Here is a 12,534-nt window from a genome sequence, read left to right on the forward strand (position 1 = left end):
GGAGCCTGAGTATGTGGGCTGTGGACAGAGCGTGGTGGGCCCGAGAGCCCAACTGAAGAATGTTTCTGAAAAGCGATGGGGAGCTACTGAAGGGTTCTAGGGAGCACAACTGTATTCGTTCCCTAGGACTGCCATACAAATTACCACAAACGGGGGCGCTTAAAACAACAGAAACCTGTTCTCACAATTCTGGAGGCTGGACGTCTGAAGCCACGGTGTTGGCAGGGCTGTGCTCCCTCGGAATGCTCTAGGGTCTTCCCTTTGCTTCTTCCCAGCCAGGTGGCTCCCACAGTCCTCAGTGTTCTTGGCTGGTAGCTGCATCACTCCACCCTGTGCCTCCGTCTTCACATGGTCTTCTTCTCTCTATGTCTCTCTGTGTCCTCTCCTCTTCTTATAATGACACCAGTCATTGGATTGCGGGCCCCTAAATCCAGGATGATCTCATCTCAAGACCCTATTTCCAAATAAGGCTACATGCTGAGGTTCCAGGTGAACATGAATTTGGGGGGACACTATTCAACCCAATTGCAAGGTCAGGGCAAGAAAGATAATCTGGAGGCAGGCTGGGGAAAAAGAGACTGGAGGCAGGGAGATGATCTGGAACTAAATCAACACAGCCATGGCCCCTAAGTGAACAGTGCCAGTGCTCCCTGCTGGGAGTCCCAAATCCCTCAGTGGCTTGTTGTGGCCAGTGCAGTAACCTGTGTGGGCTCTTGAACCAACTCAAGAACAAAGTCTTTGCTCACCCTTCAGCCCAGAAAGAGTCCAGCCTACTTTCCAGGTGACAGCAAAGGAATGATCACCCACTCTCTGTTCTCTGTGCCTTCTAGCTGGCAATATGGCAAGAGACTGGTACAGTGGAGACACAGGGGCTCGGGAGTGGAGAAACCTGGGTTCTAGTCCTGGTTTTGCCACTGACTGAATTTGGGACATTGGGCACATCTAGGAAATGAGGCCGGCCAGGTCACTCTAGGGCAACTGATATTGTTTCATACTGCAGCCAGGAAAGCAGCTCCAAGTTTGCGGGACAAACCAGGGAAAGGAGGCCTCTGGGGTTGCCCTGTAGATTTCTGGGCCTCTCCCCCTGACATCTCCCTCCAAGGACTTCAGCCCTGTTGTCTCGATTCCCCTGCCCCATCCTGCCAAAAAGGAGACAGGGACGCTTACCCAAGCTCGGAAATGAGATAACCTACATATAAGAATACATCCTTTCACACACTTGGGAGTAGAAAGAGGGGTAAAGCTGTGGTTCCTTTTTCACTGATGTTTTTAAAAAATCAAAGCAAATGTTTAAAGATCCAGGCCCAAAGTTCTTCACAGCAAAGTTCTAATAGGAAAAAAATTACAATGAAAAAGGGAAACAACTTCATGTTCATCTTTAAGGGCTTAGTTAGATAAATTATGGCAGAGTCACACATGGGACAACTACTGCCACGAAAACAGTAAGAAAGACCACAGTGTACTACATGACAAGATGTCCATGATGTGGCATTAAGCAAAAATGCAGATTGCACAAGAGTATGCAGAGTAAGACCACTTTTATGTTAAAACACACACACACACACACACACACACACACACATTCAGCCTGAGCACAGTAAGATGGGAAGGAATTCAGCAAACATAATGATGGGAATCCCTGGGGTTGGGGAAACGGGGGATTTCTACTTTCTATTTTACACAGTATTAGCTATTGGACCTTTCTTTTTTTAACAACAAGCAGAATTAGTTTAATTATCAAAAACAATAAAAAATATTCCCATTCTGAAAATAAAATAACTATTCTAGATAGATGCAAAGTACTATTGGCCCTCAGAGAAAAGAGATCAGGATAAAATCACCTTGCCATAGAAACACACCAGAAAAAAAAAAAAAAAATCAAGCTTGGAAAGGGAGGAAAAAAAATCAAGCTTGGGAAGGAGGAAACACCAGGCATATGTTTTGAAGGCCCAAGACCCAAACCCCCAAATTCCCTCCACACATGGCAAATTATCCCCACCCTCCATTTTAATCTTAAACCCTCTCTGTAAATACTACTACTAATAGTAATAATGAGGAGGAGGAGAAGGTATTGATATTTAGTGAGCCTTTACTGTGTGCCAGGCACTGTGCACGTAGTCTTTCCTTTTGTCCTCATGACATCACTCTCAAGTAAGTAAGGATTATGACTGTTCCCATTTGACAGATGAAGAAACTGAGGTCCGGCTCAGGGATTCAAGCCCAGGCAGTCTGACACTAAAGCCTGTGACTGACCAACACTCTAACCACCCTTCTGGGAGCAAAGCCTTGTTGAGCTCTTGATCTCTTCTCAGGCCCTGGGAGACAGCTCCTGGTCTGCCACCTCTGTCTACCTCCACCTGCTCCTCTCCACCAATGCTGGCCATTGCCTTCTAGGAGCAAAGTACTTAGACTCATTTGTAGACTGCCCCCTATCAGCTCACAGGGCAGAAGGGAAGAGAAGACAGCCACTTCAGTTCCAAGTCCTCCTTGAGGAGAGGCCAAGGGAGGGCTCTTAGGCTTCCCTTGCCACAGCATCCTCAAGCAACCTTCCCTGAAGGCGACTCTCCAGCAGCTGGGCACACAGCTGGCATGATGGCTGGCCACTGCCGAGCCTTTCTCTGGGGTCTCTCACATCTGCCAACACTTGGCCCCCATGCTGTGCCATGGAAGGCCCCCCAAGGACAGCAGAAGGAGAGCCGATGGGAGCAACCCTCAACACGGGTGATGGCAGGTGGTGTCAAGTGACTGCTCTGCAGGCCCAGAAGGCAAGAGTGAAACCCAAGTAGGGAGACCAAGTGCCAGAAGGCCTTCCTGGATCCTGCACGGACACCACCCCTGCTTCTAAGTGGATATGCACCCGCCCAGAGTGTAAATTGGCACAACCACTTTGGAAAACTCCTTGACAGTATCTGCTAAAGCTAAACTTATGGATTCCCCATGACTCAGCAATTCTACTCCTGGCTGCATGCCCAGTGGAAATGAGGGCTTGTGTTCACCAAACGATGTGTACAAACAAAAATGTCAGTACCAGCTTTATTTATCATAGCCCCAAACTGTAAACTGCCCAAATGTCTGCAGACAGAAGAATGAATGAACTAGGGTACATTCCTACAGAAGAAAATGCACAGCAATGGAAGAGAACGGACCACTGCTTCACACAGCAACGTGGTGAATTTCACAGTCTAAAGTGAGTGAAGGAAGACAGACGCAAAATAATATGTACCGTATGATTCCATTTATGCAGGTAAATTAATCTGTGGTGACAGAGGTCATTCTAGTGGCTACTTTGGGATGGGTATTGACTGGGAGAGGGAACAAGGTGGTGTCTGGGGTCCAAACGTTCAATGTCTTGGTCTGGCTGATGGTTACATGGGCATGGACATATGTAAAAATTTATCATACTGTTCTCGTATGTCTGAGATATGTGAAGCTCACTATTTTTAAGTAACACTGCAAAAGAAAAAGTTTAAAAACATTTTAACTACATGAAGATTACAGTCAGGTCAACATCTCTACTCCTCCAGGTAAGAATCAGAGAGAAGAGCGTGATTAGTTGAAGTGGTAAATTAGGAAGAGATGTCTCCTTTTGTTAGAACTCAATTTAGGTTGTGGATATATTGGTATGAAAAATAATTTAAAACTTCATTTAAAATTTGAAAAGACTTTTCAAAGCATACGTACATAAGAGTCCTCACAAACCCTAAGAAATGATAGTCATAGAACCAGACACCACACAGAAGTTCTAAAGTGCCTAATTGCTTCTCCCTCCTGCTTCTGACAACCTTAGCCCCACATCCACCACCCCTGCAGGGAGCTTTGGAGCCTGGTCCCCATAGCTGCTCATGTTCCTCACGAACCATGGGAGATGTCCCCCATGCTGGGCACGTCCCCACCCCACCCCTCCAGGCTTCAGGGATGTTTCTGGATGCCACCAAATACATCAGCAGCCTGGGAAGGGATTGCCTGATACACCCCCTCTTCATCACCACCAGCAATCAGTGTGGTGAGGCTGCCCAAGCATCCAGCCAGGAACCCAGCACCCTTGGGGCAGCTGGTGGGCTGCAGAGACCAGTGGGAGAGGGGGCTCCACCAAGCACCTGCAAATCCAAGCTGAGCAAGTCATAGTCCTACTCAGAAACCTGGGACAGGATAGTGGGTAAAGATCAAGCTCATCAGCTCAACAGGAAAGCCCTTCATCATCTACCCCAACCAACCTCTCCAGGTGTGGCTGCAGCCACAGCCCACCCCAAAGGGCCACGCTCCAGTGACCCACACCTTACCTCTGTTCCCCAAATAAAGACAGTCCCTCTCATACTCCCTGCCTTTGCACAAGGCTTCCCCTCCACCTGAAATGTCCTTTCTCCCACTCAGGACTCCTATTCACCCTTCATGCCACAATGCAAGAGTGCCCGTGTACCTGATGCCAGGTGGGCTTCTCCACCCACTCTTCTCTCTTCCCACTGCCCTTGGTTCATTACACACTCACCATGGGGAATGACAGTGCAGCTGCTCATATTTCACTAGACTGGGAGCAGCTTGGTATCCACCTGCCACTTCCTGAGATCTTATTGCGAGGCATGGGGCTAGCCCGTTGTCCTTGTAGTTGATCCCCCAACCCCCTGTGAGCTGAGGATTGGTCTTGGGCCCATTTTACAGATAGGAAGCTGAACTTTGGAGGTGTTAGGGTTTGACCAGACCTAAAGCCTGTTTGCCTGCTGTGAAAGGCCTCCTTGAAGGCAGGGGCACATCGTTTTCCTCTTTCTCTTGCCAGCACTGTATTTGGCCTATGATCAGTGCTCAGAAAAGACTCTTGAGAAAGAAAGGGAGGGTGGGAAGGAGGGTGGTGGGTAGTAGGCACATGTGAGCCTCAGTCAGCAAATAACAAGGTATCATCAGCCATACAGGGACATCAGCTCCCACAGCTCAGCTCCCTGGCTGCTGCCAAGGTGAGGAGAGCTCAGACCGGTCCCATAATTGTTCACCCCAACGCTGGAGGCAGGGAGGAAGAGGGGAGAAAAGTAATCAAAGTCTGAAGTCTGATGGGTTTCCTGGCCTCAGGGGATTTTCACCTGGGTCGTCAGCCAACAGGTATACAATACCCACAGGCAAACACCTCCCCTGTGCTAGTCATTATTAGCATTATCATCAGACATGCCCTAAATCCAGCCAGTCCAGGAATTCTTTCCTATCTGGGACATGCTGGATCCTGAGGCCAGAGTCCTGAGAACCCATACTGAGCCCCAGACTAAACCCTCCAATAAAGAGGCAAATGGAGATTTTCTTAAAAGGATCAGCAAACTTGGGGGTCCGAGTTCCACAGCCTCCAGTGGACAAGGAGGGATGACCCCTCTGGTTTTCTGGACTAATTGGTCAAAGACCAATGACCTGTGGTGCTTATCCACCCTCCTGGAGTCCTTCATCCCCCCATCCAGGGTAGGAGAAGGGGGACGCAGTACTTACCTGTGTCGTGTCCTATTGTCTCCACTGACTGCTCGGTCCAGTCTCTGGCCTTGTCGATGTGAAATAACTTCAAGTCATCTTCATCCAAGGCAATGTCTCCCCAAAAGACAGCTGGGAAGAAAAAACACAAGTGGGTCAATTTAAGCAGGAGGTCAAGAAAAATGAAGTTCCTAATACCCCAGAGGGCACTGGGTTTGGGGTAATAAACTCTAGAAAAGATGGTCCATCGGTCCATCCAGTCAAATTTCTCCCTGAGGCTAAGAAATGAGGCTGGTAGAGAAAGAGAAATGACAAACAATAATTCTGGGCATCAAAGCCACAGGGCTGGGGGCCAACCACCATGGGAATCCAACTCCTTGGTCTGTAAGGTATTTTGAAAGGTCACCCCGTCTTACCCAAGTTCTAGGCAGCTCTGGGCAAAAACACGACAAAAAGACACCTGTTTCTCTCTTCTTCAGAGCTCCCAGGGTATAAAACAAAAAGCACAATGTGATAAGTTATACTATTGTTCACAATATTTGCTGCCCTTCCCCAGGGGAAGATTCTATTTCCCTGTCCCATTGATGTCAGGTTTGGCCACATAACCGGCTCTGACTAATTCAGTGTGATAGGAAGCTAAGAGCTAGTTAAGAGCTAGCACTCAATTCACCAGGGCCTCTCTGCCCTTTCCCAGAAGACCAGCAATGTTCCAGATAGGAGCAAACTAGCACCAGGGCTCTGGACGAAAGGTGGTATGGAGCTCAGTTACGGCTTATCAGGATGGTTAGGTAGCATGAATAAGGAAAAAAACCCCAGGTTTATTTTGTATAAGCCTCTGAGATTTATAGGCATTTTTAATTGGAGAACCATCTTTTTATCCTGACTACTACAGAAATTGCTATTAGAAGTGGTATGCTATTGTAACAAAAATCTATTGTCTTTGGGCTAGGTGTCAAGGAAACCATTACTGAAGACTAGAAGGAGGTGATCTATGTCATGCAGTGATGAAACATTTAGTAAAACTGTTGCCTGCATTAACTTGGAAGGTGGATTATGAACTGAATGAGCTTATGGCTTTAAGTGAAGAGACTGGGAGTCGGGATGTTAATAGCATGCCTTGGTTGCTGTTAGCTGTGTTTAACAAGGCAATACAAGAAAGTAATAGGCTAAAAAAAGAATTGGACAATTTTAATAGGAATGAAAAAGAAGAGACAGAGAGTCCAAAAATTCAGGGACCTGGAGAATTGGAAGAGCCAACCTATTCTCATAATGAAACAATTTAAGGTAAACTGAGAACAACTTTGAGTAACAAAGACATTAAAACTCAGCTTGTGGTGTGGAGAAGTGGGAACCCCTATCTGTTGCTAGTGGAAATATAAAATGGTACAGCCTTTAAGGGAAAATTGTTTAGCAGTTTGTTCAAAATGTTAATTATAAACTTATCATAAGACCCAGCAATTCCACTCCCAGGGATCTTCCCAAGAGAAATGAAAACATATGTCCACACAAAGACATGTATTTAAATGTTTATAGCAACCTTATTCATAACAGCCCCAAACCTGAAACAATCTAAATGTCTGTCAGCTGTTGAATGGATAAACAGAATCTGGTATATCTATACAATGGAACACTATTTAACAATTAAAAGAAAAAAACTATAGGCACATGCTACGACATGTACAAATCTCCAAAACATCATGCTAAGTGAAAGAACCAGATGCAAAAGACCACATATTATATGATCCAATTTATATGAAATGTCTGGAAAGAGCAAATTTATAGAGATAGAAAGGTTAGTAATTGCCTAGAGCTGGAGGAACAAGGATTGACTGCAAATGAGCATAAAAGAATTTGGAGTGGTGGAAATGTTCTAGAATTGTGGTGATGGATGCACATCTATAAATACACTAAAATCACTGGATTGTACACAAAAATGGGTGAATTATAAAATACGTAAATTAGAGCTCAAGAAATCCGTTAAGAAAAAAAAATGAAAAACACTCAAACTCGTAGCAATGAGCAATCAGGATGGTGCCCGATAAATCCTTTCAGTTGGAAAAGCATGGTGCCGGTAAAGGAGACTAAGAACGTGGTTCTCTCACAAAAGCTTAATAAGCATGAGATAGCAGTAATTAAGTCAGAAGAGAGAGATGTGTCTAGAAAATAACTGTGTTTATCTACGGCACATGGAGCTGTAACAAACAGATAAAAAGATGACTAACATTGCAGAAAAGCATAGTGCCAAAAGAGTCATTAGCAGGGGACTGCAACTGTTCGAGATGTAAAATGACTCAAAATTATTCTTGGGCTCTTGCTTGTATGGGAAGAAAGCAGTCTGAAAAGCTGCCCCCACGGAGGGAATATTCTCTGATGCCCTCTTCAGATGTGGCCAATGAGAACAAGAGAAAAGAAAGGGCAGGACCATCTAGAGAGCGCAGCCCAAGGCCACGGAGGAAAAATGATGGGAGAACTACTCCCAGGAGGTGGAATCAGAGCCTAACCAAGGAACCTTCCCCGTCCCAGGGGCAACTTGCAACATATGCCCAGTGTGATTTCAGAATTTCTACACACCAGTGAGTGTTGTGTCTCCCAATAGTCCTCTTTCCAAATGGAAGTGTTTGTTACAGTTTTCCTACCCTGATCAATAATTATACATTGAGCTTGGGGGGTGGGGAATACAACTTTTTTTTTTTTTTTCAAGTTTGCAAGTCTCTGGATGAAGAGAAATAACATCCTGACTCAGTATAGACACTATCACAAGATCCTGGACCTGGATCCTGGTACCTGACTGGACAGAACTCTGGGCTGTTTCCCTTGAGGAAGGATAAGTATGTTCTATATGTCGGGGGAAAAGTAAAGCAAATATTTGTTACCAAAGGGGAGAAGACCTGTGATAGAGTCTGTTATTGCTGAAAATTTTTTGCTGCTTCTACTGGGGAAAAATTGCATTTCCCCATCTCTCTGGTGTCAGGCTTGACCATGTGATGTTCTCTGGCCAATGTAAGGGGAAGTGACATGTGTCACTTATAAGCAAAACCTTTAAGACCTAGCACATGGTTTCCCTTTTCTGAAAGCCATAATTCTCCATGAAGGCACCTCTTGCCTGCAGGCTTTGTATTGCTTGCCTTGGGAGGCAAGTGCATTAAAAGCATGTACTTTTAAGCCAGAAAGATCTGGGTTCAGATCCCCATATTGCCATGTAAGAGCTGTGCGACCTTGGGCAAATCACTTGATCTCTCTGAGCGGCAGTCTCCTCACCTGGAAATAGAGACTCACCCATACAGTTGTGTGAGAATTAAATGAGACAAGGTGTTAAGCAGTTGGCACAGGGCCTGGCTCATAGCAAGCATTCAGTGAATAGTTGGGCCACTCTCATTTGCACTGGGCTTTTCTTGGCACCTGTCTCTCCCTACTCCACTCTGTCCTCATCCAGAAGACCCTGCCCTTGCAAGGCTCACCTCAACTCCCATCACTAGCACCCACGTCTCCTCCATGAAGGTCCCCCTCCCACTCCGACACACTCCTTCCTTTCTCTGAATTCCTGTAGGACAATCTCCACCAGACAACATCAATCAGACAACAGGGGCTAAATTGTGTCCAGATATTCACCTAACAAACATTCACTGAGCCCATAAATGCCAGCCATTGGCCAGGGTGTGAGTGGGGGACTAGAGGAAGCAGAGTTGGGGTATGGGGAGGAGATCATGTTTTCTATAACGCTTTACCATTAATAATCAATTTTACACATGCATCACTTCTGTTAGTTTTCTTATCAGCCCATATTTATCTCATTCCCATTTTACAGATGAAGAAACTGACTCAGAGAAGAGAACGACTCGCTCAGGTTACATAGCCAGCAAGTGGCAGAGCCAGAACCCCCCAAACCAGGGCTCTTCCCAGTCCCCCACACTGCCTTCCTCAACTTGGAGTATTCACTCAGCTTCCCAAGTTGTGCCAGATCCTAAATGCGTTGAGGACAAGTCCAGTTTTACACACACATATTTCATCAGTCAAATCCTATTTTACACACACAGGAGAGTCATCATGTGAGATGCTGTGTGAGCCGAGAGGCTAAGAGCGAAGCGACTGAATCAGACAGCCTGCGGCTCAAGTCCTGCCTGTGAAATTTTGAGCAAATATCTTAACCTCTCTGGGCCTCAGTTTCTTCCTCTTTCAAATAGGAATGAACAATCATAATATCTTCCCCACAGGGTTGTTGTGAGCATCAGGGGAGATAATATTCATATGGATAAGTGCTTAGTGCAGGGCTGGCAACCAGCTCCACTCAGTAAATATGAGTAGTCAGAAGAGCTGCTCCCTCCAGATGTCGAGACCTGGGCAATGTCCTACATTAATAGTGACATGCAGTGAGCCAGGAGATGTTCTCACAGGTCTTACCATGAGACCCAGCCCAGGGTGGCCTCACCCACAGGAGTCGCAAGAGGGAGCAGGCCTGGCCCTTCAGAAACAACCCAGGGAAGACCCAGTGCCTGCCACTGGACTCTATCCAACCTGGGGCACAGAGAGCCCCTTCCCACGGCCAGCCTGCTCTCTCACCCTGTGGTCCTGCAGGCTCCCTGGGACAGTGTCTGGACCCCAAACTGTGCCCTCTGTTCTACAGACCCTTCCCCAGGATCCCACAGATAGTGCCTGTGGACCCCCTCAAAGACACAGCCCAAGAAGGCTGCCTGCTATTACTCAGGGGCACCTCCCACAGAGTGGCCCCTCCATGCTGCTCTGGGCCCTGGAAGTCCTAGAAAATAATGCAGGCTCAGAGCTACGGCCTTCAAATCAGAGTGACTGGCACCCCAGGACAGAGGTCCAGAATCAGAATGTCACCTGGAGTCCCTACCCCACCTCCCAATGAGCATGTCCTGCAGGGAGACTGAGTGATTTGCTCAAGGACCAAAGCGAGTCGTTTAGCAGAGCCGAGACTCACATCCAGCGTGATTCTCATTATACTCTGGCCAGAACCAGCAGTGTCCACATGCATCTGGCAGTCAGGAATGAAAATCCTATACTGAAAGGGAAAGGAATTGGCCTTTGACATTCTAAGTAAGCCTAAGGCAACTGTGGGGAGCGAGCACCCCAGATTCCTGCCTTAACGTGCTCTTCATAACATAGTTTCTTCAAGGATTCAGTCCCCTATCCGCATCCTATTATATTTAATGTTGTGTCTTCATAGAGAAGAGCAGAGCACTAAGAGGTAAGTTTCAAAAACCACCAATAACTCAGGGAACAGCCAAGAGTGCTGTGATTGATTAGTGATGTCTGCCCCAGGCATGGGTGGGGAGGGCAACCCTCACAGCAGGCAGGTGCTATCCTTGCTTTCACCTTGAGGAAGGCAATCAGGGTAACACTGCTGAAGAAAGGAAACCAGAAGTTTGGTATAAAAGCAACTGCTCTTGCTAGAAAACCTAAAAAAATAAATTAAAAAGTGATCCCAAAGTCATAAGGTACTGTAACAATACATAAAAAAAATGACATATCAATAATAACACATTTCACTACTGTGCAGCTGAAACTTTCTGCAGGGGTGGAAGGGTTCCAAACTCTTCACTACGGCACCCCCTAACCACATGTGGTTATTGGGCACTTGAAATGTGGTTAATGAGACCAAGGAACTAAATTTTAAATTTCATTTCATTTTAATTAATTTAAATTTAAATTGCCACATGTAGATAGTGGCTATATTATAAATACATAATATATAAATAACATAATATAAACTATTATACATTATATATAATATAACATAAAAATTTTATTTAGAAAAGTAAAAAGCATCACATATCTAGGATAACCTTAATGAGAAAAGTGTGGTACTATGTCAAGAAATGTCAAATCCTACTAAAAGCTATAAAAAGTGACTGACATAAAGGGGAGACATACCATGTACCTGAATGGGAAGACTATAGTAAAGTATGTTAACTCCTTCCAAACTAATGTGTAGATTTAATACACTTCAATCAAAATCCAAATAATTATTTTATTATTGACAAAATAATATTAAAGTTAATCTGCACAAATAGGTGATAACAGTCAAGAAACAGGACCAAAAGCTCCATCAGATATCAAAATACGTTATAAAGCTACAACAATCCTGCAATGTAGAATAAACAGTGTGGAAGCAGTCCCTATGTCATAAGAAAATTCATAAATGTAAAGGAGGCCTCCCAAATTTGTGCAAAGTAGGGGACTAATCAATGGATTATGTTAAACAAATGGGTTAGCTATGTGAGGAAAAATCAAGTTGGCTTTGGACTTCATATTGTATAGAAAAATTAATTCCAAATTAACAAAAAATTAAATCAACAAATTGGCTGAACAATGCTTAGAAGCAACTGAGCTAAGTCAATATATTCAACACACACAGCTATTGGATTGTTACTAAAAGGCAAAGCATGGTCCATGGCAGCGTCCTAAGAGAAGTCCCTCAAGGTATTCCCACCACCAACCCCTGGCTACTCAAAATGTAATCCACAGACAAGCAGCGCCGACATCATCTTGGTGCTTGGAAGAATCTCAGAGCCCACCCTAGACCTGCTGGATCAGAATCTGCATGCTAACAGGATGCCTCAGGTAAATTATGTGCACACTAAAGTCTGAGAAGCACTGACCTAAGGGACCAGAGACTGTCTCCAACAACCGTGACCCTGGGGTCACAGGCCTCCCTCCATCTCTGTTATTTTTGTCATGGCTGTAATGAAAAGGTTAAGCAGGGTAATTCTTCACAGAGATGTAGAACTTAAATGGACAGGCCATAGGAAGCGTCTAAAATGTGCTTCAAAGAAAATGCCCTCCGCTCCATCCTGGAACTTCAACCCCACTGGAACTTCAACCTGCAATTTAGGGAGGTGTCGCCAGGTGGTAGTGTTGTTACAAAGCTCTTGTTCATAGATAGCATTTCAGTGATACATTATGAAATGTAATAGTATTTCAATAGTATTGTATTGTAAATACAATAGTAATACATTTCAGTGATACATTATGAAATACAAATTCTTTTGAGAAATCAAAAATAAAAATGTTATAAAGTAGTCAAATACAATTTTAAGGCTATTATATAATAAGTTTGGAAATATAAAAGGAGAT

General features: G+C 45.0%; 1 protein-coding gene across 2 annotated transcripts in view; it reads right to left on the reverse strand.

Annotated features, from left to right (window-relative positions):
* Positions 1-12,534, reverse strand: part of TLL2 (tolloid like 2) — a 120,457-nt gene that overhangs the window by 87,826 nt on the left and 20,097 nt on the right. For both annotated transcript variants that reach the window (XM_063102699.1, XM_063102700.1), the window contains exon 2: positions 5,461-5,571. In XM_063102699.1, coding sequence (XP_062958769.1) covers positions 5,461-5,571 — 111 coding nt within the window. The remainder of the gene's footprint in view (positions 1-5,460; positions 5,572-12,534) is intronic.

This window comes from Cynocephalus volans, chromosome 7, assembly GCF_027409185.1.
Source record: "Cynocephalus volans isolate mCynVol1 chromosome 7, mCynVol1.pri, whole genome shotgun sequence".
Lineage (NCBI taxonomy): Eukaryota > Metazoa > Chordata > Mammalia > Dermoptera > Cynocephalidae > Cynocephalus > Cynocephalus volans.